At 40.5% G+C, this 25,985-nt stretch overlaps 1 protein-coding gene across 2 annotated transcripts in view; it reads left to right on the plus strand.

The window, feature by feature from the left end:
* The window catches only part of brip1 (BRCA1 interacting helicase 1), a 49,257-nt gene that overhangs the window by 18,392 nt on the left and 4,880 nt on the right, over positions 1 to 25,985 (plus strand). For both annotated transcript variants that reach the window (XM_074680029.1, XM_074680030.1), the window contains exons 15-19: positions 12,205 to 12,364; positions 13,151 to 13,272; positions 23,704 to 23,816; positions 23,899 to 23,981; positions 24,187 to 24,498. In XM_074680029.1, the coding sequence (XP_074536130.1) occupies positions 12,205 to 12,364; positions 13,151 to 13,272; positions 23,704 to 23,816; positions 23,899 to 23,981; positions 24,187 to 24,498 (790 nt within the window). The remainder of the gene's footprint in view (positions 1 to 12,204; positions 12,365 to 13,150; positions 13,273 to 23,703; positions 23,817 to 23,898; positions 23,982 to 24,186; positions 24,499 to 25,985) is intronic.

Consider the following 25,985-nt stretch of genomic DNA (forward strand, 5'->3'; position numbering starts at 1 on the left):
AATTAATTGAATGTAAATCGATACCGCAATGTAATACAATGCAATTTTCAAATCGCAAAGGCAGCAATTAAAAAAAATACTTTTGATTTTTCAGATTATTGTTCATACCTGGCCTCTTGTTCTGCAGTGCTTGTTCCTTTCTCTGATTTAATTTAAGGAAATTAATGATAATTTTATTACACGTCTACAAGGCTTGAAGTTAAATCAATCAGTCAATATTCTGCTGTATTTGTGATAGTTAAAGATACGTTAGTCATATAAATTCATCTTATTTCAACATGTAGGCCTGGCCTACAGGAAAGACTTGTTTATATGTTGACAATATCCTTTGTTGTGTTGGTCATACTACAGAATGATGTATTGCTTGTGTCAAGTGAATATTGTAGAAGACACACATCCCCCCTAAAAATCGCATGCTAAATCGCAATCGCATTATGGCTAAAAAAAAAAACGCTATTAGATTATTAGATTAATTGTTCAGCCCTAAGCACCGCTACACTGGGGGGATCACAGGCTAAAAAAGTTTGGGAGTACTTGCTATTTATGATAGTTTCTATTGAATGAGCTGGTGACTGAACATTATCCTACTCATTACCCAGCCGCCAACTTAAGACATAAACAAGCTGACACAAAGTGCTGATTCAAAACAGTTTAATCAAACAGAGGCTGCGGGGGAATGGTTGATTTGATACGACCCTGTTAAAAAATAAACAGATTTTTCTCCTCTTTATCCATTTCTGAAAAGCTTGAAAAGTCCCTCAAGCTGCCCTCACAGTCATATATAATTTTATCCTGTGGACCACCTCTCTTTCTCCCACTGGAATATAAAATATATTTAAAGCCAGGTGCCTCTGGCATCTGTGTCTGTATCATACCAACGAAACAAATTGTTTCCTAACGTCGGACCTTCACGCTGACGTTTTGCCCTTGGCTAATTCAGTTTTTGCCTTTGGCATGGGAGCGTGGCTCGTGTTTAACTTGTATTTCATGGTGTCGCATGCAGTGATCCCTGGTTTGATTCCATGTTTACTTGCTATCGAGTTGCCTCCTCGAACAGCTGATGACACCACCATCCAAACTGCGAGGGGAAGCTAAGACCGTGGGCCTGGTTGTTTTCTCGTTTTACCTTCCTTTTTGTCAGCCTGCGCTGCCAGCCGAGGAGCGACTGCGAGCTGTGGGATGTTTTTTTATTATTGATAGCCGTGTAGGAGTCTTCTATCTCTCTCTCTGTGCACATGCATTAATATTTAATCTGCAGTCAGCTCTTAAAGATGAGGAGATGAGGGGATATGAAGGGCTGGGGTATTAATTGGAGCCCATGGAGGCCTCGTTGGTGCCGCTGAGTCCCGTCTGCCCTGTCCTGTGTGTGTGTGTGTGTGTGTGTGTGTGTGTGTGTGTGTGTGTGTGTGTGTGTGTGTGTGTGTGTGTGTGTGTGTGTGTGTGTGTGTGTGTGTGTGTGTGTGTGTGTGTGTGTGTGTGTACGCTGCACAGAGAGGATAGGTCATCAGCAGACATCCCTGTTCAGTGTGTCTTTGTGATGCCTATCAGACCCTCATACAGTTAGCTCTGCAATAGAGAGTGCGAGGCCTGCAGGTTCAAGGTGTACCTGAACTTCTCACAGAAACACATCCAACTCACACACAGTGGGATGTGTAAGCTTGTGGTGATGCCTCAATTCTGCCAAAATCTGTGGCCTGAGGCTTTATTTTTTGGTTGTCTGTCCATACTTGTTGTAATAACACAGTCAGTTAAAGATGTGCTGCAATATTTTCATGACATTTGTCAGGGTAGATGTAATCCAGTTGCTATTCAAGCTTTAGAGAAGAAATTGCAGCATAAAACTTTTCTTGTAATGCTGTCATGTCTTTTATGTCACAACTTACACCCCAAATTGGTTTATATTTTTTTAGCACAAAATTAAAGCTTTAATTTTGAAAGTATGTTCACCAAGGAAAATAGAAGCACCTATGTTGTTGTGGTGTTGTGTGGTGCGTCTCCCTTTCTTTCTCTGTTACTTGGGGAGCATGTGTCCAGAGTCCAGTGAACGTACTGTATGTACCTGAGTAGTAGAGAGAAAGAGAGACTGCAGACTTTTTCCCTTTTACTAACAGGAAATTTCATTTAGATTAAAAAAAGAAACATTAGGAAAATGCACAGTTTTTCTTTTGCAGACTTCCAGTGTTTTTGAAAAACATGGGTGTCACCCTCAAATTCATAATCTTAACTCCTGTTTGTCTGCACACCTCACAAAGCTCCAAAATAGTTTCTTTACATAAACATGGATGATGTGCCTGCATCTTCTCCTGTTAGAGAAACAAAGCCAAAACATCAGAGGACATCAAAGCACCCACACAATCAACAGCACTACAACAGGTTTTATCTCTTTTAGACACAACTGTAAAGATTGGATGTAGGTTAACAGGCCTATTCATGTGGACATGAGGCTGGCTAAAAATCAAACGGTTAATTTTCCCAGGCACCCTCGTCAGTGTGACTGCTGTCACACAATCCTTTCTGGGTCCATTTGACCATTCTGCGTCGGCATTCGACCAGCAAAGCTCAGGCGCTGTCAGATTGTGGAAAATGCTTAAATTTGAGATTTTACAACTACATGAATGGTACGATTTAACGCCTTTACCGGTCTTTTTAAAATTTATGACAGAATCAAGAAATCTTTACTTTGTGGACATTTTACACTGCCAACACTGTTTTTTTCTTGATAAAATATTCATGCAGGATCATTCAGCAGTTCTGTCTCTGTTATTGTTATTAATGAACCATTTTTAATCAATACTGATACGAATCAGCAACAAAGATGTTGGAGAGTAGAGGTAAACTGAGTCCAAACTTTCCAGCAATTTGTTCCATCCACAAACCAGATCAGAGAAAAAGATGTTAGATGAAATTAAAATACGTCACTTTAGTTTTAAGAAAAAATAGTTTGACTTTTATATTCAGGAAAGGGTTAAGACTTCAGCAGCAAATGCAGCTGTGATTCCTCCACTTTGGCGCACGATTGGTAAATGATCATACTGGAGAATCAGAAGCATGTTGGAAAAGCAGCTTTTAAGTCAAAATAAATCCTTTTTTAAGATACACAAACCCACAAAAGATGCTGGTAAACGTGGTCTCACATTCATCTTTTGCCACAGTGCCCCACTGTGGTTTTGTAGCACTCCAGCCTCAACAGCCCCCCAGTTAGTGGCCATTAAACCCACAGAGGGCCTGCTGTCTGGTCCCAGCCGCCAAATGAGAGGTCTACTGCTCCACCGGGGAGAGGGCGACTGATGGTTTATGAAAAAAAAAAAAAGGCTTCTGCTGAGGTGAAAAGATGACAGGGAATACAAGATGCTTTTAAAGGAGATTGAGATAAGGGCCATTAGGTGATGTCGCCTCGCTGTCTGTGTGAAGACGCACCCAGCGCTGGCGCCTGGGCTCTGCAGAGCGTGTGTCAAATCAAAGTCAAAGAGGACTGCAGGGTGAACACCCACCGGCACGCACCGTCCTCAGCTGCAGCTCAGGGGCACCTGAGGCCCCAGTCACACAGAGATACAGCCCCTCTGTCTGTGTTTGGGAGAATATTAGACTCAGGGGTCAATTTATCCCTCCTGATTCTGTTAGAGCTGTTTTATAAGAGTTTTTACAGTGGAAACTTCAGAGTTACTGCTGTTTCACCAAGCTCAAGACTTTTTTTTTAGAGGCTTTAAGACTTTGAAACAGGTTGAATTAAGCTCCAGTAATCTGTTTTTTCTGCTCTTTCTCTAAACATTGACCAACAGAAGCTCCCTTTGTGGCTGTTAATTTGCGTATAGTTTTATTCCTCCAAGGGATGCAATTGTCATCCCTTTCTACCTCGTCACAGTTGACAGTAATTTGGTACAGTTTGGATTGAAACTCATTATAGTGAAAATAAATCTACTGCTAAGAAATCTCTTTGCAGATAAAGCTGTGAAGTTGAGTGTGTAGGCAAAGATGACCATCCTTCTCAGAGCATTGTCCGGCCTGTTCTGCCAAACTTGGACCCCAGAAAGAGTTGTTAAGTGTTAAAACAATGCTTCAATTTCTCTCCTTTCACAGTTCAGGGTTCCCACAGATCCTTGAAAATTCTTAAAAGGCATTGAAATCATTATTCTAAAAATAAGGCCTGAATTGGCATTAAAAAGTCTTAAATCCAAATTTCAAAAGTCTTAAAAATTTGAAAACATTGTTAAGATTTATGTTAGTTTGAAGTAAAAAAAAAAAAAAACATTTTTATTTATCTATTTTTCTTAATAATTTCCTGATTTACTCTCGTGGCAACATCGCGTAATCACAATAGCGGAACTTAAAAAATGGTGATGTGGTTGCACCAGGAACTTTTAAAGCAGATGCATGTCTTGGTTCTACCGCAGGTGCCTGGAAAGAGAAAGAAATGAGAAAAAATTGGCAAAAAAATCCAAAAGTGGCTTAGGAAAATTGATTATGGCAGCAGAATTAAATTTGAAATTAAATTTCAAAAACTATGTAAAAAATCCAAAAATGGTTGTGACAGTTGCCAAAAAAGATGAATGGGGGCAAAATAGGCATTAAGTTGTAAAAATGGGGTTAAAAAAAGGTAAAAAGTTATGTTTTATGTAGAATAAACATTGGGTTAAAATTGCCTCTAACCCAGGTAATTCATCTGGTGTTTTTGTTTGTTAGTTTTGTTTGTTTCAATTGTGGTTTGTTGTTGACTTGTTTTTAAATTTGATTTCCAACGTCATTAATAAAGTCTTAAAAAGTCTAAATTTAACTTGACTTGAGCTGTAGGAACCCTGACAGTTCCTTGTTGCAATCATCAGTGACTCACGTTAAGTAACGTAATCCCGTGTAGCTGCAAACTTCACCATATTACACAAACTTTTCAGTCCAAAAATTAAAGATAGAGTTCCCAAACATTATGCACTGTTTGTTGTTTAGTCTGGCGCACATGCTGCATGCTGCTGTTAAATAGCAGACTGATGTGGATTTTTAAAAAGCACTCTAAAAATTAAAGGGGGGTCAAGTTTTTCTGACTCTTTAATGGAGGATGGGAAACATATATTTAGATTCACTGTAATTCATTGTGTCTTAATGAGCAGTTGCAATCAAGGTTAAGTGATAAATAGAAAAGTTATATTTTTTGCGTCCCCATCTGCAACCCCATCCTCTGTATTCTACTTCATATTTAAACCTGCTGCGATATAATAAGTGTTACGTTTAGGTTTCATGCAGCTAGGATTGCATTGGATCCGTGGGTTAGTGACAGTTTGTCATGAGCACTTACAATAACAAACTGCAACCAGCTTTTACGTCTTCTTAAAGAACTTGCATTTGCTTCAAATTAATATAAGCCTGTGAAATATGCCTCTGTGTGTGTGTGTGTGTGTGTGTGTGTGTGTGTGTGTGTGTGTGTGTGTGTGTGTGTGTGTGTGTGTGTGTGTTAGCCCCGACCATTCACGCTCTGAGTGTGTTGCTCCTGCCTCCCCTCTCTCAGAGCTTGATTATCAAAACAATTAAAGCTTGTCAGATAGCTGCAATTTGCCCCTTATGAGAGATGATTTACACTTCAGCCACCCTCAGAATCAACCAGAAAACAGCCTGCAGGGTCCACATGGAAAGGTTTTCCAAATTCACTGTAAGTTTATGGATGAAAATGTAAACGTCTTCTCTTCCTTCGTGCACTCTCTCACATAAACACTACCCTGAGAGTAGAGGCAGTAAAAGCCACAAAATGGGAGCAGAGCCGGGATACAGGGGTTGTTCAGTTCACTGAGAGCCATGGAGGCTCATTGTGATCCCTTCAAATCATGGCTTGACAAAGAGAGAATTAATATCAATCCTTGAACTGGAGCTGTGAAATTTGGGATCCTTTGCACCTCTTTTAAAGGAATCACTTAGAAATCCATCTGCATACAGAGGCCTTTGGATTGAGTCTGACTGGTGTTGTACATGTTAATATCTCTGGACATTCTTATCGATGTGTATTTAAGTGAAAAGGAGAACATGGAGCTCTATCTGAGGCGGTTTTCCTCCCTGGGCAGCTGCAGTGTTTCTGCAGCGCTCCGTTGTCACCAGTGGTGTGGCTGGGATGTGTAGAGCAGACGACAGGGGAAGGGTGGCAGGCCGGAGGTGGCAGGTGGCTTCTCGCCACCCGTCTTGGCGTGATGGTTGCTGTGATATTTTGGGGCTGAATAATTTACATGGCAACAACACGTCTCCCCTCGCCACTGAGAAATGTGGCTCCTGGCTGCATGTTTCATTAATGCCGTCGCCTCCAGACCCCCTCCATAATTCAGCAGGCACTAGAGAAGCTGCGATGTGTCGCCACACAGCTCACTGACACCGGGGACACGAGGAAGGAGATAGAGGGAGAGAGGCCGGATGGAGGGGAGGTGAAAGATGGAGAGATAGTACGAAGGGATGTGTAAAAGTGCGAGAAAGACTACAGTTCACTGCTTCTAGCTACTTGTTTCACCACCCTGTCCCAATTGGCAGAAAGGCCTGGCCCACTTTACCGTGTCGCTGGCAGAGGCTGAACATTGCACCTTCCATGCCTAGAAAGGGCAATAAATTATTCACACTTTGTTGTGCCCTCTTATGTGCTAAATACTGCTCATTCCCATTTATGATGCCTGGGAATCCTAACCCAGCTCCTTCAGGATGTCTTGTTAGAGTCTGAAAGTGGTGGGCGACAAATACATTTACTTTTACCTCACAACTCCCCCGTCTTTTGAGGACAAGAAGGAAAACTGTCGGAGGTGTGCTGGAATCTTAAAGTGTAAAAGAAATATTAGGGGCAAAGGTAACTGCAGTTCAGAAAATGTTTGTTATGGAGTCTTTTTGTCAAGAAATGTCTCACAGTGTTGTAAAACTTAAAAATGTTTTATAATTACTAGCCTCTAAAAGAACAAAGAAGAGCAGAAAATCTAAAACAGTAGAAACAGGAACCCAGAAACATTTGACATCTTAGCTCAACTGTGGCTGGAATGGTTGTTTATCAAACTTATGTTTGGGGATGTAAGGCCTAAGATAACGGCAGCCTTGTATTCTTATGTTTTATGTCATTCCCTTTAAGTATAACATAAATATTTGAAAACTGTTTAGTTTAAGTTCAGTTTAATTGTTTAAAATCTTTTTATAATAAATGGGAGAGTGTGGATTTGATGTGAGAGGAACATTTGAAGAACTCTTCATTAAGCAAACATTAGACAAACATCCAGGCTTTAAAGAGTAAAAGTCTCGAAATTTAAAACCTTTCATGTTTTGTAATCATACAAAGTGATGTGTGAAATGAGCCTTTAGACAGAGATGTCACAGGCTGGCCCAGTCTGCCGGCTAACACCAGGTCTCTGTCAGATGTTGTGGTAAATAATTCATGAAGGAGCTCATGTATGTAATTTTTGTGTCTGTAATTTCTGTGCTGAGTGTCTAACACTCACATGGCTGAGAGCATTTGCTGAAGGTGCTAAAGATGCGTATGAGTGCACATGAAACACTTCACACCTGCATCCTGCTGCCTGTATCTGAACAGTCACTTATTGTCCACTACAGGAGTGAGGATGCTGTCACACTGGGAAACCCTTGTTTAAACACGCTTCAACCCTAAAGCTCAGTTTGTGTGGCCTGTGTCACTGCAAGTGTAAAAATAACATTTTACAGGGTATGGTTAATACACTTGTGAAGAAGACATGGTATGAGTGTATTTTTCTTGATAAATGTTACATTGTATATCCACTGTCAGGGGTGGGCAGTATACTGGTTCACCTTTACCATATGTAGCCACAAAATGAATTTTACGATGCCATAATTACAGGGGTAAATCATTGTTACACATAATTTAGTCCACGTAGTGGTTAGGCTGTGTGGGAGATTTATTTCTCCTGACCAAGGTTATAATAGTTTTGGATTTGTCATTATAGTTTAGTTTTAGTTAGATTTGACATTTTTTTCCCATTACACTTTAGTTTTAATTAGTTTAATAGCGGGCATTCTAGTTTTTATTTAGTTTTGATTTTTGCAACAGGGCTTAAGTTTTAGTTTAGTTTTAGTTTAGTTTCAGTTTGGTTTTAGTTTTTTCATAACTTATTAACCAGGTGTGGGATTCAAAAAGGTCTTAGAAACTTGGACTCTGTAACAATAAAGTCAGACTCACATGCAATTAAACTATTACTGATGCACTGATTCATTGCTCCACTACGTTTTGTCGCAGCACAGTGCACAGCCAGTCAGTGCAGTAATCAAGCATGTCCAAGTACGTCGCTATGATGCTGCTGTACGGCACTGACAACTGTGATACAATTGGTTGGGAAATGTGTCGGATTACTTTAAATCCTAAAGGCTATCAATATTGTCAAAAATGATAGTGAAGGCCATTTTGTCTATAATTTTATTTAGTTTCAGTTAGTTTTGTGAAGACAAGATACAGTTTTAGTTTACTTATCGTTTTTGTTTTCTTTTCTAGTTTTTATTAGTTTGAGTTAACTGCAATGTATTCTAAATTTTAGTTTTCGTTTTTAGTTTCGTTTTAGTTAACTATTATAACCATGCTCCGGACACAGTGAGAGGTCACTTTTCTGCCACAGCCATTCTGAAAATAAACATGCATACACCTTTGAGGCCAGTAGCACAGAGTCAGGGACATGGCTAACCACTGGGAGAAAACATTTACGGGCGTACAAAAAGCGAAACAGTGAGCTGAAACAGTGCCGAGAGAGGCCTGTAATAACAGCAGCCCAATGAGCAAAGTTACTGAACCAGATGGGGAATACATTTCTTGATTATTTTTGTTATCAACAAAATACGTGCCGACGAAAAATATGAGTTGTGCAGAGCTTTGACGGAGTTGAGGCACAAGTAGCCAGCCTGCTCTGATTTGCTTCATACTTTTAACAGTTCCCCTAGGTCATGGCTCTGTAACCTTTACTGTTAAAAGAGACATTTTGTCCCTCATCCACCAGAGAAAAATTGTATGGAGCAGCAAAACACAACATAGCTTGTATGATTTTAAAATTTTTATTCTTCTTCTATTTTTATCTGTTATAACAAAAGAAAACCTGAAACAGAAGTGTAGTGTGTAAGCCTACTGTAAAATGGATTTAAAAAAAATGAAACATGTAGACCCATTTGAACCCTTTCCTTATTTGTATAAATTTATTAAAATAAAAACTAGCCCAGTTTAATATGTAAAACATACATGGTTGCAGTTTAGCAGCTTAATAAAAAGTAAACAGAAAAATAGGATTACTTGTGATTGAAGTCCATTTCAGCGTGCTGTGTGATCTTCTCTGTCAGGGCTGTAACATCTGACTCTGATCTCATTTTTTCTGTAGCAGTTCTGAAATCAATTTTTCATTTCTCTTCTATCTTTTACTTTTCGGTAAATCATTTGTGCTTGTTCTGAAAATGCCTTTCAGTGTTTCATTTTTTGTTGTTCTCTAATTTCTGCCACACATCGTAGACATACTTCAGTTGAAATATTATTAAAACTTTTGTTTAATTCAATGATAAAAAGGTATCACCTTGAACTACAGAATAACTCTGCATCAAAACACCCCAAAAATAACTGATAATTACTTTAAGAAAAACTTTGATTTTTCTAAAAGATTTTTTTCCGTCAAGGCCAGGGGGAGCTGCTACAAGAAAGCTAAAGAGCCGCTTGTAGCTCCAGAGCCACTGCAGACCCCTGACCTAGGTATATGATTACTAGACTTGATTAGATTTCTTCTCAAAACAGTCAAAACACGGACATTATCTTTGTGCTACATGTCAAATGCAATCCTGCAAATAAATTAGTTTTTAATCTGCTTCAGGAAGCATGTTTGATTCTGTTTAAACTGACCAAATCTCAGTATTTCTTATGATTAAAGGTATTTGTCCTTGATACTCTTTGCCTCGTGTTTTCAGCTGAGTGCAGCCTAGCAGATAATGGCTGTTTTGTTTAGTGGTAGATTCTCCTAAAGTACATAACATGAATTATTCATCCTGCGCTAAGGATTGCACTGGAAAGCAATTGAAGGACAAACAGTTTGCTAAGTTGAAGATGCACGTAAGGGGGGTCCTCGTCGATGTAACACTGCATATTTAGTGGCTGTGACATGTTTTATTGATGCAAACGTCCTGCCGTCACTTGCTTCAGGAGGCAACGACCTGACGAAATCTTCCCCATGCTTCATTTCACCACTATCACCGTGGCATGCACGCTCTCATAGCGTCTCATGTCCCTGTCTGCTGCTGATGTTTTCCTTTGTTCTGGACAAAACCTGCTGAGGAGATTTCTGTTCAGCGTTTGTTGAAGCTGTTTGCTGAACTTCAGTTTGCTGTTCACTCAGATGAGCAGAGGCGAATGAACTAGATGTTCCTGAATCCTACAATCCTTCCCTCCATCTGGAGGCACGATCCGCTTTGGGCTCAGGCTTTACCATTTGTCACTTTCACCATGTTGAGAAGTTTTCCGCTGACTCCGTGAAGAACTTCTACTTGACCCTCCTAACACGTTTCCAATCCAGTGGAGCTGCTCTTTGATTGTGAAGCCATGCTTATTCAAGGATATAATCTGCACAGCACAGACAGTGGAGCCATGCTAGGATGAAGGCTTTTAGATCAATGTGCCTCCCCTGAGAGCTGCTGACTTTTTGCACCAACAATAGTGCAGGAACAGTGATTTTATGACAGAGGGGGTTAAAACCCATCAGCTCTCTGACGGCTGCTGCTAAGGAAGAAGACTCTGAGTTGTAACAGGACAAGAGAGCAAACATTGGTCAGCTAACAGCCTCCTGTTTTGTACTCAAAGTGTCCTCATGAGTCAAACGCTTCTAAGTTGTATGAAGACGTCGATCTGCTTCTTTCTCACCAAACACAGCTCCATCAGGCCTTCCTTAACACCCCATGTTATTTTTCTTTCTACAGCTTGTTAGTATGCTGTATTTATCAGTGTTTGTACCATAAACCAGGGCTTCACAAAGGTATTACCTGACCATCCCCAAAATAGAGGTGCCAGAGACCACTCCCTTCTGCTGTTGTAATACAGTAATAGACCAATTACAAAAAACAAAAACAACAAAACAAAACCCTCAGATAATTTATTTAATGAGAAGAAGCTTTGTCTTTCACTGTGCACATGATGCTATGTTTCCTGAGTCAATCTGCCTCCAGTGATACCATCTTTATCCTGGTTAAGTCACCTCAGGGCTCTTCAACAAAGAAAAACAGATCAAAAACTTTCTGTTTGCATAGTTCCATATCAAATTCAACCTCTTTTTTTGTTCAGATCTTAACAATCATGGATAAAATATTTAGTTGTAAGGAGTTATTCACTTTGGAAAGAATTTCACGACCCCTCCATCTCAGCCCTTGAGGGATTCTGACCCACTTTGGAGACAACCAGAGACTGTATAATACTGGTTTCTTGGCCCAAGTGGCTCCAACTAACCTTTGGCTGATCTAGAAACTCACAGAGCAGTTGAGTTGAGGACACAACCCTGCTGCCTGGCAAACTCAGTTGCATCCCTAATTTTGCAAATTTAAGCACAATTTTTTTCCAAATAAAAATTAAAAATCTTTACTCTCTGTACAGCGGGTACCAGTTTGTACCTTGCTACAAATGTGTAATTCTTCGAAAATATGGGCATTACTTAAGGGAATCATGGGGATTCTTTTAAATTTTGGAGTCAACCTCAAGTGGACACTCAAGGAACTGCAGTTTTCTGCTCTTCATTTTAAGAAACCAGTGGCTAAAGTTTTGTGTACACCAGTTTCCAACCTGAAAATATTCACAACTCACCCAAACAGCACTGTGATTATTGCACCTTCTTTAAATACAACAAAATAAAACCCTGTCCCTTGTTTACTTAGTAGGGGTACCTTTCTCCAAGCTATCTGCCTGTACCGCTCAGTATGAAAGTAAGCAGAATGAGTCCTTCAGTCGTGACATGATCTGGTTTGAGATGTAACTGCTGTAGTTATTGCTATATGGCCCATAAACTGAACTTAAGCTTTAGTTTTATTATTTAGGATCAGTTTGGTCACCCAAACCAAGAGCCTCCTGTAGTAAAGCAGCAGGCTTCTCTTACAAGGAAAGCTCTTCCTCATCAGCAGTATCTTGGGTTAGCTCTCAGTGATACAGCTCTGTGTGATAAACCTCTGACTTGGGCAAAACCTTGGTGGATTCCTTTATTAACAGGATGAGTCTTCTTGTGTATCAATCAGATGCTGGACAAGCTGCGAGACCGATGGATCAACACAGGTCTCTGGGAGAAGCTGGAGCTGAAGAAGACTGTGATCACAGAGCCGCGGGGCGGAGCCAAGGGAGACTTTGATGAGCTGCTTCACACGTACTATGACGCTATCAAATACTGCGAGGAAAGAGGTGAGGGTGGAAACAATCTCCAGCTTTTAACTTCTGGTTGCACATGTCTGTATCTATATTACAGTGGCGAGCAGTGAGTGGCGAGCAGTGACCTGTTACAGTGGTCATGCTGAAGTGTTAACTACAGCGAGCGCCCATTTTTTAGCCATTTATTTATCAATAAAAACATGTAACATGTTTTTCACAATGCCCCAGAGGTGTCAGGCTGCAGAATATTTTATTAAGGCGAGGGAATGCCTTGCACATGTTAATAAATCGTTCCCTCAACGCTATAGTGTAGTGAGAGAACGGGATAATTAAAGCGTTACCTCGCCATATTTTAGTGAGACACCCCCGGGGCTCCGTAGTTTTTTAACTACTATATCAACTCAAATTGATTTCACTCATTTTGACTCGGCCACTGTGGCAATGAAGTTTTGAAGTTAACCCAGTTATGAACATGCGCATTGGCAGATAAGCTGTTTCACTGACAGTTTGTTTGCCATTCAAAATGCTCATGTACAGTAAACACAGCCTCTAGCACTGATACCACTCGGTATTGCAGTGCGCATCCGTGAAACAAGCTGTCAGCTTTCCAGCTTTTTGCAAACAAAACAGGACAGATAAGGCAGGAATTAAAGACCAAAACAGTAGAACTAAGGAATTGTATAATGGAACATACTGACGGATGAACATTTTCAATGATTTTATCGAAGGGCTTGGGCATGCACTGCATTTATAGCTTATTATGACTGCTCGCCCCTGCTGTATTATTTACTCTGCTGTCTCTGCTTTCTTTTGCTCCAGATGGTGCTCTGCTCATCGCCGTCTGTAGGGGGAAAGTTAGTGAAGGTCTGGACTTCACAGATGACAACGCCAGGGCTGTGGTCACCATTGGAATCCCCTTCCCGAACATCAAAGACCTTCAGGTAGACATTTTACCTAATTTCTTCAGTTTTTATCTCAAACACCTTTAGACATCCACAACCTCTGAGGTCCAGGAAGTAGTCAAAGTATTCAGATTACTGTTTGAAATAACCACGTTATAACTCTGCTCTGCTATTGATGATACAGCTAGTATCATGATTGAAGTTGTGTCTGTGAAATGTACATGTTTTGGCCAAAAGCTAACATTTTGGGTCCACAAACACCAAAGTCTCTCTCACAGATACACTCACGCACGAACACACTCAAATACACACAAACACACACCAAATGAGAGCATCTCTTTTTGGTGATCCGTAAAAAACAATCCCAAAGCGATGTTGCTGTGTCTGCCCTGTCCTTAGCAGATAAAGTTGACCTTTAAGTTTGACTCTCTCCCTGCCTCCCGCCTCTCCTCCCCTTTACTCCTTCACGTCCTGCTGTCAGAGCACGACGGAGCTTTCACTAACCTGATCTGTCAGTGTGGGCAGACGTGTGAGTGATTGAAGCTTCCCAGACCCTTTCACCTTAGCCCAAGCTGTCAGCTTCCCCACCGTCAGCTCTCAGGACACTGCTTCTTCTTAATCAGATTTATTTCTTCACGTTAGGTTTGTTTGGTTTGGTTTGGGGTTTCACTTCAGACAGGATAAATCAATGTTCTTACAGCAAATAGATATATTATTTTTAATCCTGTAAAGCTGCCTTTTGGACTGATGGTGCAGTGTTGTTAAATGTTTGCTGCTTTGTTAAAATATTTTCTGTTGGCAACAAAACTCAGAAATTCACACAGCTAAAAATTCACATCCAGTGTTTCCCACACAGAGATGATACCTGGAGTCCCATGATACAGATCCTTTAATATCTATACAAGGTGTCGTCCTCTTCCAATAAACAGGGAGCTATTAATTCTTGCATAAACTCAGTGAATGTGATTAGTGTCTTCACACCTACCCTTACATAGGGAGAGAAACAGAGACATTGTTTCAAAATAAAAGTATGTTATTGAAATAGTGAATAAGGTATCTGAGGTTTGAGGCAGTAAAGAGAGAACTAAAAAGCTTCAGAAATACTGAACATATACTGTTATTGAATAAATTAAATAATGGTTAGAGTAAAATAGTTTTAGCATAAACCCAGCACTGTAAATCAAATTGAATCATTTGACAATATGATTAGATTTGATTTACATAATTGTAACTTGATTTTTGTACGGTTTCATAACATTTGAAAATGTTATGTATTGTTTCTTAGCAAACCCTAGCTTGACATAGTTTTGTATCCCACTGCTTAATGGAACTTTCATAGCATGACGTAGCATTATGTTTCATTTCAAATGAATTATTTTCTGTCATGTCCTGTTGTATAACAATGTATTTTATCTTAACTTATATCATAAGCAGAGTTTTGTATTATTGAGTATTGAACTGTGTCCTATCATAATGAACTTATTGTAATGTAGTGTATTGTAAAAAAAAAGTTAAGTTGAGTAATGTAGATCAGCATAAAGAATCATAACATATTTTTACACAATGTGAAGTCTTGTTAAGTCACAAAAAAAAAAAGTAACATAAACTAACATAAATCAAAGTATGGGAAATTATAAAGTAACCTATTTAAATGTAAAGTATTGTAAAGAGTTGTAAAGTAAAGAAAATAAACACTCAGTAAAAAATTATTTAAATAAAAGTGAAGTATCATACATTAATGTCAAGTATTGGAGATTTAATATATAAATGTAAATCAACATAAATCAATGTAAACTATTGGAAATTATCATAAAGTAACACAGATACATGTAAAGTATTGTATATAGACGTGCACCGATCAATCAGTACCAATTTCCTTAATTTGGGGGAATCAATGATCAGAGATTAGAGATTGGTGATCAGTGATAGGCCCATCCTTACATATGAAAGGGATCTTATATTCCTCCAGGAAGGTCTGACAACCAGCCATTGTTGCTTTTTGCTCTAGGACCTAAAACTCAGGACACTTTATTGGTTGTTTAAGTGAAAACGTAAAGACTTTATTGTTTCAAAGGTATTGTTCAATGATTTTCAATAAAATAAGATTGGAACATTGAAGGCATATAAAAAAAAAATAAAAAGTAAAAATCGCCGTTGGCCCAAATCAGTATCAGCAGGTCAGGATTTTTAAAGATCAGTGATCAGTGATCGGCCAGAAAATTGTGATTGGTGCATCCCTAAATGTATTGCAAATTTATGCTAAGTTACCTAAGGTATTGAAAAGTAAAATTTTGTACTATTACACTTGGTGCTTTGTTACACTCTGTCAGCAATATTTCACTGAGCACTTTATTCATCCACAGCAGACCACAAAACCACAAAATAATCCCAAACAAATTCTGTTGTAGTAACATTTGTGCAGCATCAAAACAGGCAGCTACGATAGGAAGTTAAATCACAGATATAAAACCAACTAGCTTTAAGGGATTGTTGTTCAAGTCGTGTTGTTCTGGTGCATTGACTTAATTTGAACAGTTTGCTGAAAGAACAGTTTGCATACTAATACTGGTCAGGAGCCCTTTGGTTCATCATTTTGAAAGGTTGATGTCGGTTTGTGCTTATCAACATCGCAGCAACTCAAAAAGTAGAGGCGCTGAAAATTTGGGTTCAGCCTAATGTCGCATTGGGAAGCCAGTCATTGTATCAAAGCAACATGTTTAAATTGGCAGAAATGCTGGCTTTAGCTGATAACACAAGATTTGTCTGCCAGAGCAGATGAAATTGAAACTTGCAGGTTTTTACTTATGCAGCAAACACGTAACTTCAACACAGAATAAGGAACTTAATACATGAAAGAAAAGTCACATATTTGAAAAGTGACCTGTTGGGTCAGTGCCATAACAGTGATGCTCCAGTGTTACTGTGCTGCACTGAACTTGGGAAATAATGAGTCTGATGTGGAATAAAACAGTGGATGGAGCAGAGCATCAGGAGGAGGAGGAAAGCTCAAGCTCGTTAGAGAAAGGCTGGATCTGTCTGAGCGTGAGGACGCGGTGCATTTCTAATGACAGATTCTCTGCAGCTTTTGTTTGTTTGTTACAAGAGCTGTGATCCTCACAGAGCTCGCCGTCTTCTGACACATCTATTCATAATTCTGGAGCATGATCAGGGACAGTCTCTTAAGGTCACCTTCTCTCTGCTCATTTCCCCTCCTCTCACTACATTTCTTCACCTGCAGCTGGGTTTTCTTGCTAGTATAACTGTGTTGGTGTGATGGAGTTTATTTGTCTTTTAACACATTTTCACCTGTTCTTATTCACACAGCAAGTCTCCCATTGAAACTGGCACACCTACACATGTGCATGACATGTTCTTACGGTGACACCTCCATGCACCACTGCTAACGTGCACATTCTCCTAAGAGCACACATGGACCCAGACATATTAACTTATTTACTCCACACGGCTCTCACACGGCAGCACCCCACTGCTAGGATAAGAGGTGTGCTCTCAGCGTCTCTCTTTAAACTGCTTCACCTCTTACTCGCCTGCACAGCCTGCATTCCCAGACAGGCATAACTCTGTGACGCTCAGCCTAAGCACATAGCATGGCTTTTTACTGGCCTGTTGTGTTATTGTGACAAAGATCAAAGGTTGAACTTGGAAAGTCCTCTGCAGAGAAAGCCCTGCCAAAGCTGGAATTACATTTACGTCCAGCTTTTGCTTTTTCCAATCGCTTGTTTTAGGGTTAACAGTCGTGTCCTGCGTGAGTGAGCCGAACAATAAGCAGCTTTAACGAGCAATAAAAAGACACTTACAACTGATAAAGCATCTCTGTGAGTTTAATGACGGGCTCAGCCAGCCTCTCTCTGCTGCTTTTTATTAAAGACGAACACGAGAGGAGTTTAATTCTGAGGCCTGTGAGCATGTAAAACGGGTGGATGAAGGGGATTTCAGAGGAATGTTGGAGACTTTATGGGAATCATCAAAAAAACTAGGGGCTGATGGATGCTCCGCTGTACACATGGCTTTATCATCAGCCACTGCAGGAGAGCCATAAAATACATGATCCCCACTTGTTCTCTGCTTGTCAGCACCACAGGTCGGACTTAGAGAGACATCTGAGTCCACATTTTTCCATGCTCATGCTCGTCTAACCCTTTATTTACCCACAACAGCAAGGAGACATTTTCACACCATTCATTACGATGCTGGGTACTGTTTGAGGGTGTTTGCAAACACAGCACAAAGTTGTAACACCCCAAACCCAAAACAGGATTTATTACTCTGAGTTTTCATTGAAGGATACAACTCGGCCGTGTTTTCATCCACAAAATAAGCCGAAAATCAAATCAGAGGATTATCAATCTTCAAGACTGTGAATCCAGACAGTTTCCGTTCCTCATTACAGCATCCAGAAGCAGCCAGTTTTACACCAGGGTGGCACTTGGTAGACTCAGCCTTCATACACAGAGCCCTTCCTCGGCAGGTCAAGGAGCCACTAAGTAACAGAGGTTTCAAGATCAGGTGAAATTGTGGAGGTCAGGTTTATGGTTAGTATGAGGATTAAAAGTTGGGTAAGCCAGTGACGCAAGCAACTTCTGTGGTGCTCACAGTATGGATAGATTTGAGCTGACACAGTAATAACCTGCTCCTGATGGCTAACATGGATTAACATGACTCCTTATCCTCCACTGTTTAATTTTAAAATGCTTTGCACACATGAGGGTAAATCCATAGAGCCTCCTCATCACTTACAGAGCTCTCAATAATTTCATCCCCTTATGAGGGGACAAGGCTTTTGTCATCACAGCTCAATCTCTCTGAGCTCTGTCCCTCCAAGCTCCTACATTTATTAAAGAAGGCTACAGCACATGACTTCAGCGACAAAGTCCATCTGTCTGTGGTCAAACTTGCGTCCCTGACGTTGAGGATCAGACAGGTAGGGAAACGTCTGCAGAGTGGACTCAGGATACTGTTCTGATTACTCCCTAAACTTCTGAAATCCTTGGTCTGCTACCTCCATAAAGAAAAACCATCAAATACTTGAAACTTACAGATTTTATCTTTAATTGCTTTAGCTTTGAGTTGTCTCTGATAAACTTTCTGAAACTCTTAACTAGGAATGTTCGATACCACTTTTTATGCATACCAATACCAGTACAAGTACTCCCTCTTGGGTACTCACTGATACCAAGTTCTGATACCACTAGTACTTTTGATACATAAAATTTCAATTAACAGTAACAGATCATTTTGATCAAAGACAGCACAGTCACTCTGCCATTGAGTCCAAATAAAACACAAACAACTCTCTCTGAATTTATAATTCTTTTGATAGATATAAAAAAAATATTAGAAGTGCACAATAAAAGTGTCAGAGTTTAAGTATTTTTTTAAGTAAACTAAAGTGCAAAATAAAACACTTTAGCTGTTAACTCTCCCTGGTTCATTCATGTTGTCTGAACAGGACCCGGCGCACATTTGCAGTGGTGTTAAACCGCAGCCGCTAGCAACAACTGGTGGCGAGGAGGACTAGCTCAATGTAAGATTTTCTTGCCTAGAGTATCTGCTGCTGGTATCTGCAGCCTTCACGAGTACAGATACCTTGAAAAAAGGCTGATATCAGCCTGATACCTATACCTGGTATCGGTACTTACCCATCCCTACTCTTAACCCTTCATCATTCAAGTATCATGCAGGCCAACTGGTCCTTTTTTGTTATTTTGGTCTTCCAAGTGTCAGATATCATGTCGGGAAAACCTATCTTGCTTTTTTTTTCAATTTTTCTGCTCGCCCAAATGGTTGAGGAGTTAGGGTCGAGTACAGAGCAGTGGCAAAATGGGAGTTAAATCCTTGCTGTTTTTTGGTGCTAAAGCTGGTTCTAGCAGCTGCCTCTTTAGTACATCATTATTCTGATACCAGGTTTTCTGGTAAGATTTGTTGTGTCAGCATTTTGTGAAAATTACAGTCTGGGCTGTTGTTTGACACTTGTTCCATTTTTAACATTGTATTGATTATTCTGCTGCGTGCTTTTCTGGTGCCATTTATTGTGTTTTTATTGTAAAACCTTTTTTGTAGCAAATGGAAACTGAGCATCTTCGAATGTACTGTCAACTGAATGTATGGTCAATTACTGACTTTATGTTGCTGTCTGTCCCAGGTCAATTCTTGGCGCTTTGCTTTTTAGTCTATTTATAAATGATGTGCCCAAAACTGCATTGTAATCCAGCTTTGTGCTGATGATGCTGTCATCTGTGCCCCTGCTAAGGCACCTACCAAGGCAGCAGAGATTTTGACTGACCACGTGCATGGAGTCCAAAAGTGGCTTGAACTCAGTCATCTTGTTTTAAATCTGGACTGTGTTGATGTGTTTCTCCATAAGAAAATAGTGTTTACCTAAAAGTTTCTGTGTTAAGATAAAGAATGGAAACATACAAGAAGTTGATGAATTCAAACTCTTGGGGGTAAGTTACAGCCACAACTCAGATTTCACAAACGTGAGGAAAATCATCAAATCAGTGAGGACCAATCTGAATTGTTTCCTATTGTATGACAGTTTGGGCTCAAGGTTCATTTTCAACTATTAAAAATCTCTCATCCTTGTACAACAAAGCTCGACAAAAAACCCATCCGTTGGCATCATTGGTACATTCTGAAGAAATATAATCTTCTGAGCTTTGAGAGCTTCATGCACCTCTCTTTTCTCAAATTAGTTTTTAAATGTGTCCATAATCTGGTCCTTGAACCTCTTTCCAAATTTGTTCAAAGCCAGAGCAGCAGCAGCAGACAGAAAATCTAGTTTCCACACAACAGTGGGTCAATTTATCTCATTATCTTGAGAAAATGACAACACTAATTTTGGTAATCAGATGTGTAGTTCTGCATTCATCACAGAAAAAAAAAAAAATTATCTTGACATAATGAGATTAAAGAGTTGATATCAAGAGGCATGGTTTGAAACAATTTGTTTGGAACTGAGTAAAATGTATCGAAGTCTTTTTACAGTTTAACGTTCCCCTATTCCCTATTCCTGTTCCCCCAGCACCTGTGGAAGTTTTCAGTGTTTTGAATCTGAGATAAAAAGAAAAATGTGATTTCTCACTCTAATTACTCATTATAACATTTTACAGCTTCAACCTTCATGTGACGTCCACCAACTTCTTTTGTGCAGTCATGATCTTGACTTCTTTACTTCTTCTTGGTGCAACAGAGGTTTAAGTTGAATTCAGTTCGTAGTTTGGTGTGAGTTCTTGTTTGTGCACGTTGGAAAGCAGTGTGAGACTCTGATGCCCTTGTGAGTGTGAGTGTGTGTGTGTGTGTGTGTGTGTGTGTGTGTGTGTGTGTGTGTGTGAGGGTCTGTAGCAAACACACACACACAAGCACACATGGACACTGTTTTCAAGACAAACCACTCAGCTGTCAGCTCGGCCTTATGTGGCAGATGAGGCGCTCAGCAATCTCAGTGACAGGCACAAGATGTCCCGGACTGCCAGGGGCGTGCACACTGACACACACACACACACACACACACACACACACACACACACACACACACACACACACACCCTGTGTAAAATGTGGCTCAAACAGATGCGCTCAGCTGCAAATCATGCCTACTGGTCAAATATATGTTTTTAGGGATGAACAGGTAGCTGTAGAGGACAAGGCCAAAGCAAGCGAGTGATCTCTTGACATTTTAACTAATCCCTTCTAGCTTGTGGTTTCTTGCACATTTGCGAGACTTGCTAGCAGCCAGAATTGGCTTTTTCACATATGCAACCTGTCATGTTAGATCGAAGGATGACATGGTACGGAGCGGGGACGTGATGGCTCGAACGCTGAAGTGGACTGTGATTGGATTTAGATGACACCGCCGGCTTGGGGCTACTGGCCTTTCTGCTCCAGCTGTGGGTTTAGGAGTGGATTCTTTAACTGCTCTGGTGTCTCATACGTTGGCAAACATCGCACCGTGGAGCCAGCAGCGTTAACAATACTCCATGTGACAGGGCAGCCTCCTCCTGTCATCCCTGCTGTTATTCTATTTGCACATATAAAACCTTTAAATCTCTGATGACTCCAGCTCTAAAAGTCTTCTTGTGTGTGTGTGTGTGTGTGTGTGTCAACATCCCAGGTGTTCCCCTGTTGTTTGCATGCTTCTTAGGTAAGGTGTTATTAGTCATAGTCCAAGTTTGGGGCGACATTTAGGATTTCCTGTGACACTGCTTGTTTGTTTATGCCCAGACAGGCCACAGTGGCATTGCGTGATGCGCGTGAGGGAGCAGGCTGTACCTGCCACGGCCCCCGTGTTTGGTGGCTCAGGGCGAACACACGGTACCTGTCAAAAGCAGTTAAAGCCCTGTTCAGCAGGCTGCCTTGCATGGCATCCCGTCAGACGCCAGCTGAACTTTTCACTTGTCAATTCTGAAAGGTTAGCGCTAAAATCAGCAGAGACAGATGCAAATGGATGGATGCTTTCCTGGCATTTTTGTGCAGGGATGCTTCATGTCACCTAGACCACCTTGTCTGCCCCCTTCTCCCAGCACCACTCCGTCATTGCTTCTGTTTAGCCCCTCCGTTCCACTTTCAGAACACATCTGTCTTCAGGGGCAGTTGGAGCCGACCCCTTCAGGTCCTCAGTCATGTTTGTTTGGGCTTTACTTTGTCCTAGATCCGTCACTATCTTAATTTACCCTTTATGTTCAAGATTAATCCAACTAGATCTTTATTATCTGACAGAAATTAAACCTTCCGAGTGCTGCTGAAAGCTATTTCTCTTTTGAAGTTGTGTTTTGATCACTTCTACACTCTCTCGTTAAAAGTCTGCTTCCACCTGCGCCTCTCAAACTTATGTCCAAGATTACATGAGGAAGAAGTTTCATAGGACATGCTTCACTGAAACAATCAGCTCTCCAACAACAGCTCTAATTAAAAATCAGTATGTGTCTTGCAGGATGCCTGGAAATATATCAAAAATCAGCGAGTCCATCAAAACGGGTGTGTGGCACAACACTTTTAAAATGTTGTAGCGGCTTCTTTTAGGATGCCTTGGCCATCTTTGCTTGCTTCTGGTCTACTTACCTAAAAAGATATCGCTCTATTGCTGCATTTATCTAGAATTAATGATGACTACTGAGACGACAAACTAAAGACAGTTTGACATAAACCTCTGAAAGGTAAGATACATAAAAGATTCAGAGCCAAGCACTTTCCGTGTTTGACATTTACCATTAGAAAGGTTTATTTCTGTGCTATAGACTCTCACAAACCTGACGTTACAGTTGTGCAAACAGCCAAATTCCTTCATACAAGCTTTATAGAAATTAAGGATGGGTACCTTTCACATTTGAAATGATACAGTACCGATGCTCGGTACGTGGCAATAGGTATTGGTGCTCAACGGTACCAATTTTTGGTACTTTTTTTGTGTTTATGTGGTAACAAATATTACTTTGTTCAATAATAAAGTATAGATTTTTTTTTCAATTCAACATATTTATTCTTCAGTATATAACCTTGCAATGCTGTGTTCATGTCCAGCATGGAAAATCGTCTACTCTTCTACTCACTCATAGTCACAAGGATGCATTTAGGTACCTAAACATGGTACCTTTTGAATTTACATGAATCGATACCCGGTACTTTTGACAGAATTCAGTCAGTACCTGTAAAAGTACCTAACTCGGTACCCATCCCTAATGGAAATGCTGATCGAGCAGTTAAGGAGCTTCAACATGCTAAACAAACATTTTGGAACATCAAACTAACACCCCCTCTTCATACTACCACTTTTCCTGTGGATTGTTAGAAACAGGACAACACAGCAGTCTCCTTCTGATCTAGATTGATCTGAGATCTTCTACAAGAGGTGGTCTCAGCTTGCTTCCATTTGAACCCTGAAGCAGTTCGTTTGCATTGAGAAAGAAATCAACCCAGCAACTGCAACAAACAGCTGCTTGACTCATAACACTCCAGGAGAAGATGAAGTAGTTGGCTCAAAAATAGCCATAGGCTAATGTATCTCACTGTCTCCATTCACCCAACAACAGCTGAAGAGCTGGACTAAATGTAGCAGCATCACGGGACTCAAAAGCGTCTATTGGTTCAAAGCTGGTTCAGTTCAGAGTTTAGTCCATCTGGTTAAAGGAGCTGAATTTATCCTTCTCATCACTAGAACGTCCACTTTCACCAATCTGTCACAACTATACAGCCTTCTGTAGAAGTTTCTCTGCCTAACTCATGACTAGTTTTCTTGGCTGGTAACCTGGCTCATGTTATAGTTAGTGTCTTAGAGCTGGCTTCCCTTGATGTAAAGTACGACTGTTAGGTTGCCATTAGTTACTACATTACCTGGGATGATGTGCTGTGACGTGCTTTATAATACAGATGACCAACGAATGAACTAATAACATACAGGTTTGTCCCATCACACACTAACTCATCTTTTAAATCCCTCACTTGTGGTTTCAGGTGGAGCTGAAGATGAAGTACAATGACCAACACTGCAAGTCCAGAGGTCTTCTTCCAGGTCACCGTTGGTATGAGATCCAGGCCTACAGAGCTCTGAATCAGGCCCTGGGGAGGTAATCTGTCTGCAGCCGACTGTGGGGTGTGTTTTTAAGTCTGTCGCTCATTCTTAAACCTTATCACTTCTGTTTTTTAAAGATGCATTCGGCACAGGAACGACTGGGGGGCCCTGATCTTAGTGGACGATCGTTATAAGAATAATCCCAACAAGTACATCACAGGTACTCAGGCTGCTCAGCCTCTCAGCCTGAACACTAGATGGCAATAGTTATCCACTCAAAGACTGCTGCTGGTGTTTGTCTCTGACTGTGTGTGTGTGTGTGTGTGTGTGTGTGTGTGTGTGTGTGTGTGTGTGTGTGTGTGTGTGTGTGTGTGTGTGTGTGTGTATATATATATATGTGTGTGTGTGTGTGTGTGTGATCTCAGGTCTGTCTAAATGGGTCCGTCAGCTAGTCCAGCATCACGACACTTTCAACGACGCCATGCAGTCTCTGGTGGCGTTCTCCCAGCTGCAGCAGAAGACGGAGACGGCCCCCACAGACAGTCAGACCCTCAGCTCCACCGCCCACTCTTCTCCAAATGGTCACCTGTCCTTACCTGCAGAGGATCAGAGTTTAACTAAGACCTCAGAACCTCAGACACCAGGTCCATATGAGAAACTGTCTGAGCCCCAGAGCCCCACGGCCGTCAGTTTTTTCTCCCACACACAGTTAAAGGCTGAACAGAAAGAGAGGGAAGGTGAGTAGAGGAAGAATGAACGTATTGAAAAATAAGACCTCTCGCCTCTTTAAAAACTGTAGCTCTTTTACTTTGTGAGCTCGTTACCTTCCATGCTTCTGTTAAAAACAAGGATTACAATATTACAGAATTTAACCTCAACTGTTAGACTATCTATTTAAATCTGGATTTTTATTTATTTAAATTATTTTATAGGGATTATGCAGTTTAATATTGCCCTGCAACAGAACATGGAAATGTGAAATGGAGGTTTCGTAGCGCTTATAAATTCTCAGTGTTTGTCTCTTGTTGGATCCTTAAATTTAGAGATTAATTAAATATACAGCAATAAGCATTGTAAATCAACCTGCTGCATCTTGCAAAACCACAACCAGAGTGAATGCCTGTAGTCCCCCAAAATAACACTACTGCCTGGTTAAGTTCACCCAAGAATAATGCAAAATTATGATTTTACAGTCTATCTTGTCCCAGATTTAACTAAGCACCCCTGAGGGTAAAAAAAAAGATGCTGCATGAATGAATTCTTGAGTTTTTAAAGCATCCTTAAGATGATAAAGGGATGATTTGTTCCTGAATAAAGAAAAAACTTGACATCAAACAGGCCACCAGGTCAAAGGAAAAGTGACTCTTGCCAAAGATAAAACAGAAACATTTAGCATTTAACAACTGTGGGGTGTAGTCAGTCAGTGATAAGTGGCATCTAAGTGTCTCTTTGTCCTTTCCCTCCAGCATTTCTTGGTAAAAACTAGCGCCATCGCCCTGTCTTACTCACCCCAATATGACCTAATCTTATTTCTCTCTGTAAGCCCTGTGTTTTTATGACCCGCAGAAGCCAACAAGATCTTAAAAAATTAAACTGGTCTTTTCTGTTGTTGTTTTTAAGGTCTGCAATTGCTAACCAGAAGAGTGTTTAGACCAGCCTACTTAAGAAACTTGCTAACATTTTCAGCTGTAAAGTTTCACTGTAACTGATGTATTTGACTTGTAAGTGGAGAAAAGATGAGTAATTTGCCCGAAAATATTTTTTCGAAATATCTTTCTGCACCATGAGACGCACCTAAAAGCCTTCAGTTTTCTCAAAAGCCGACAGTACGCCTTATAATCCGATGTGCCTTATATATGGATCGATATTGCTTAATCATGGCTACTGTAGTCAGGGGGCGTCGTCGGAGTAACAGCGGTAAGCAGTAAGAACCTGTAAAGAGGAATTCTGCTAAGTGCTAACATTAGCTCACAGGCTGGCCCGAGCTTCTTCTCTTGTTTATTGTTAGAGCAATACAGCGCCCCCCAAAGGTCTGGCATGTGAACTGATCTCTGGAAACTGCTTTTGTTGACAGCAGAAACGGCTTCGTCTTTACAGCGCACTTTTTTTGAAAACGGCACAGAAAATAGTTGGACAGGAAAATGTGCGGCTCCGTGTGGATGTAGCCTGAGTTTGACTGACTTTTTGACTGTTTTGTTGACATTCCCTTTAGCGCAGCTCCATC

The sequence above is a fragment of the Halichoeres trimaculatus genome, unplaced genomic scaffold (assembly GCF_033239565.1).
Source record: "Halichoeres trimaculatus isolate MK-OKI-2021-1 unplaced genomic scaffold, fHalTri1.1 fHalTri1_scaffold_9, whole genome shotgun sequence".
Lineage (NCBI taxonomy): Eukaryota > Metazoa > Chordata > Actinopteri > Labriformes > Labridae > Halichoeres > Halichoeres trimaculatus.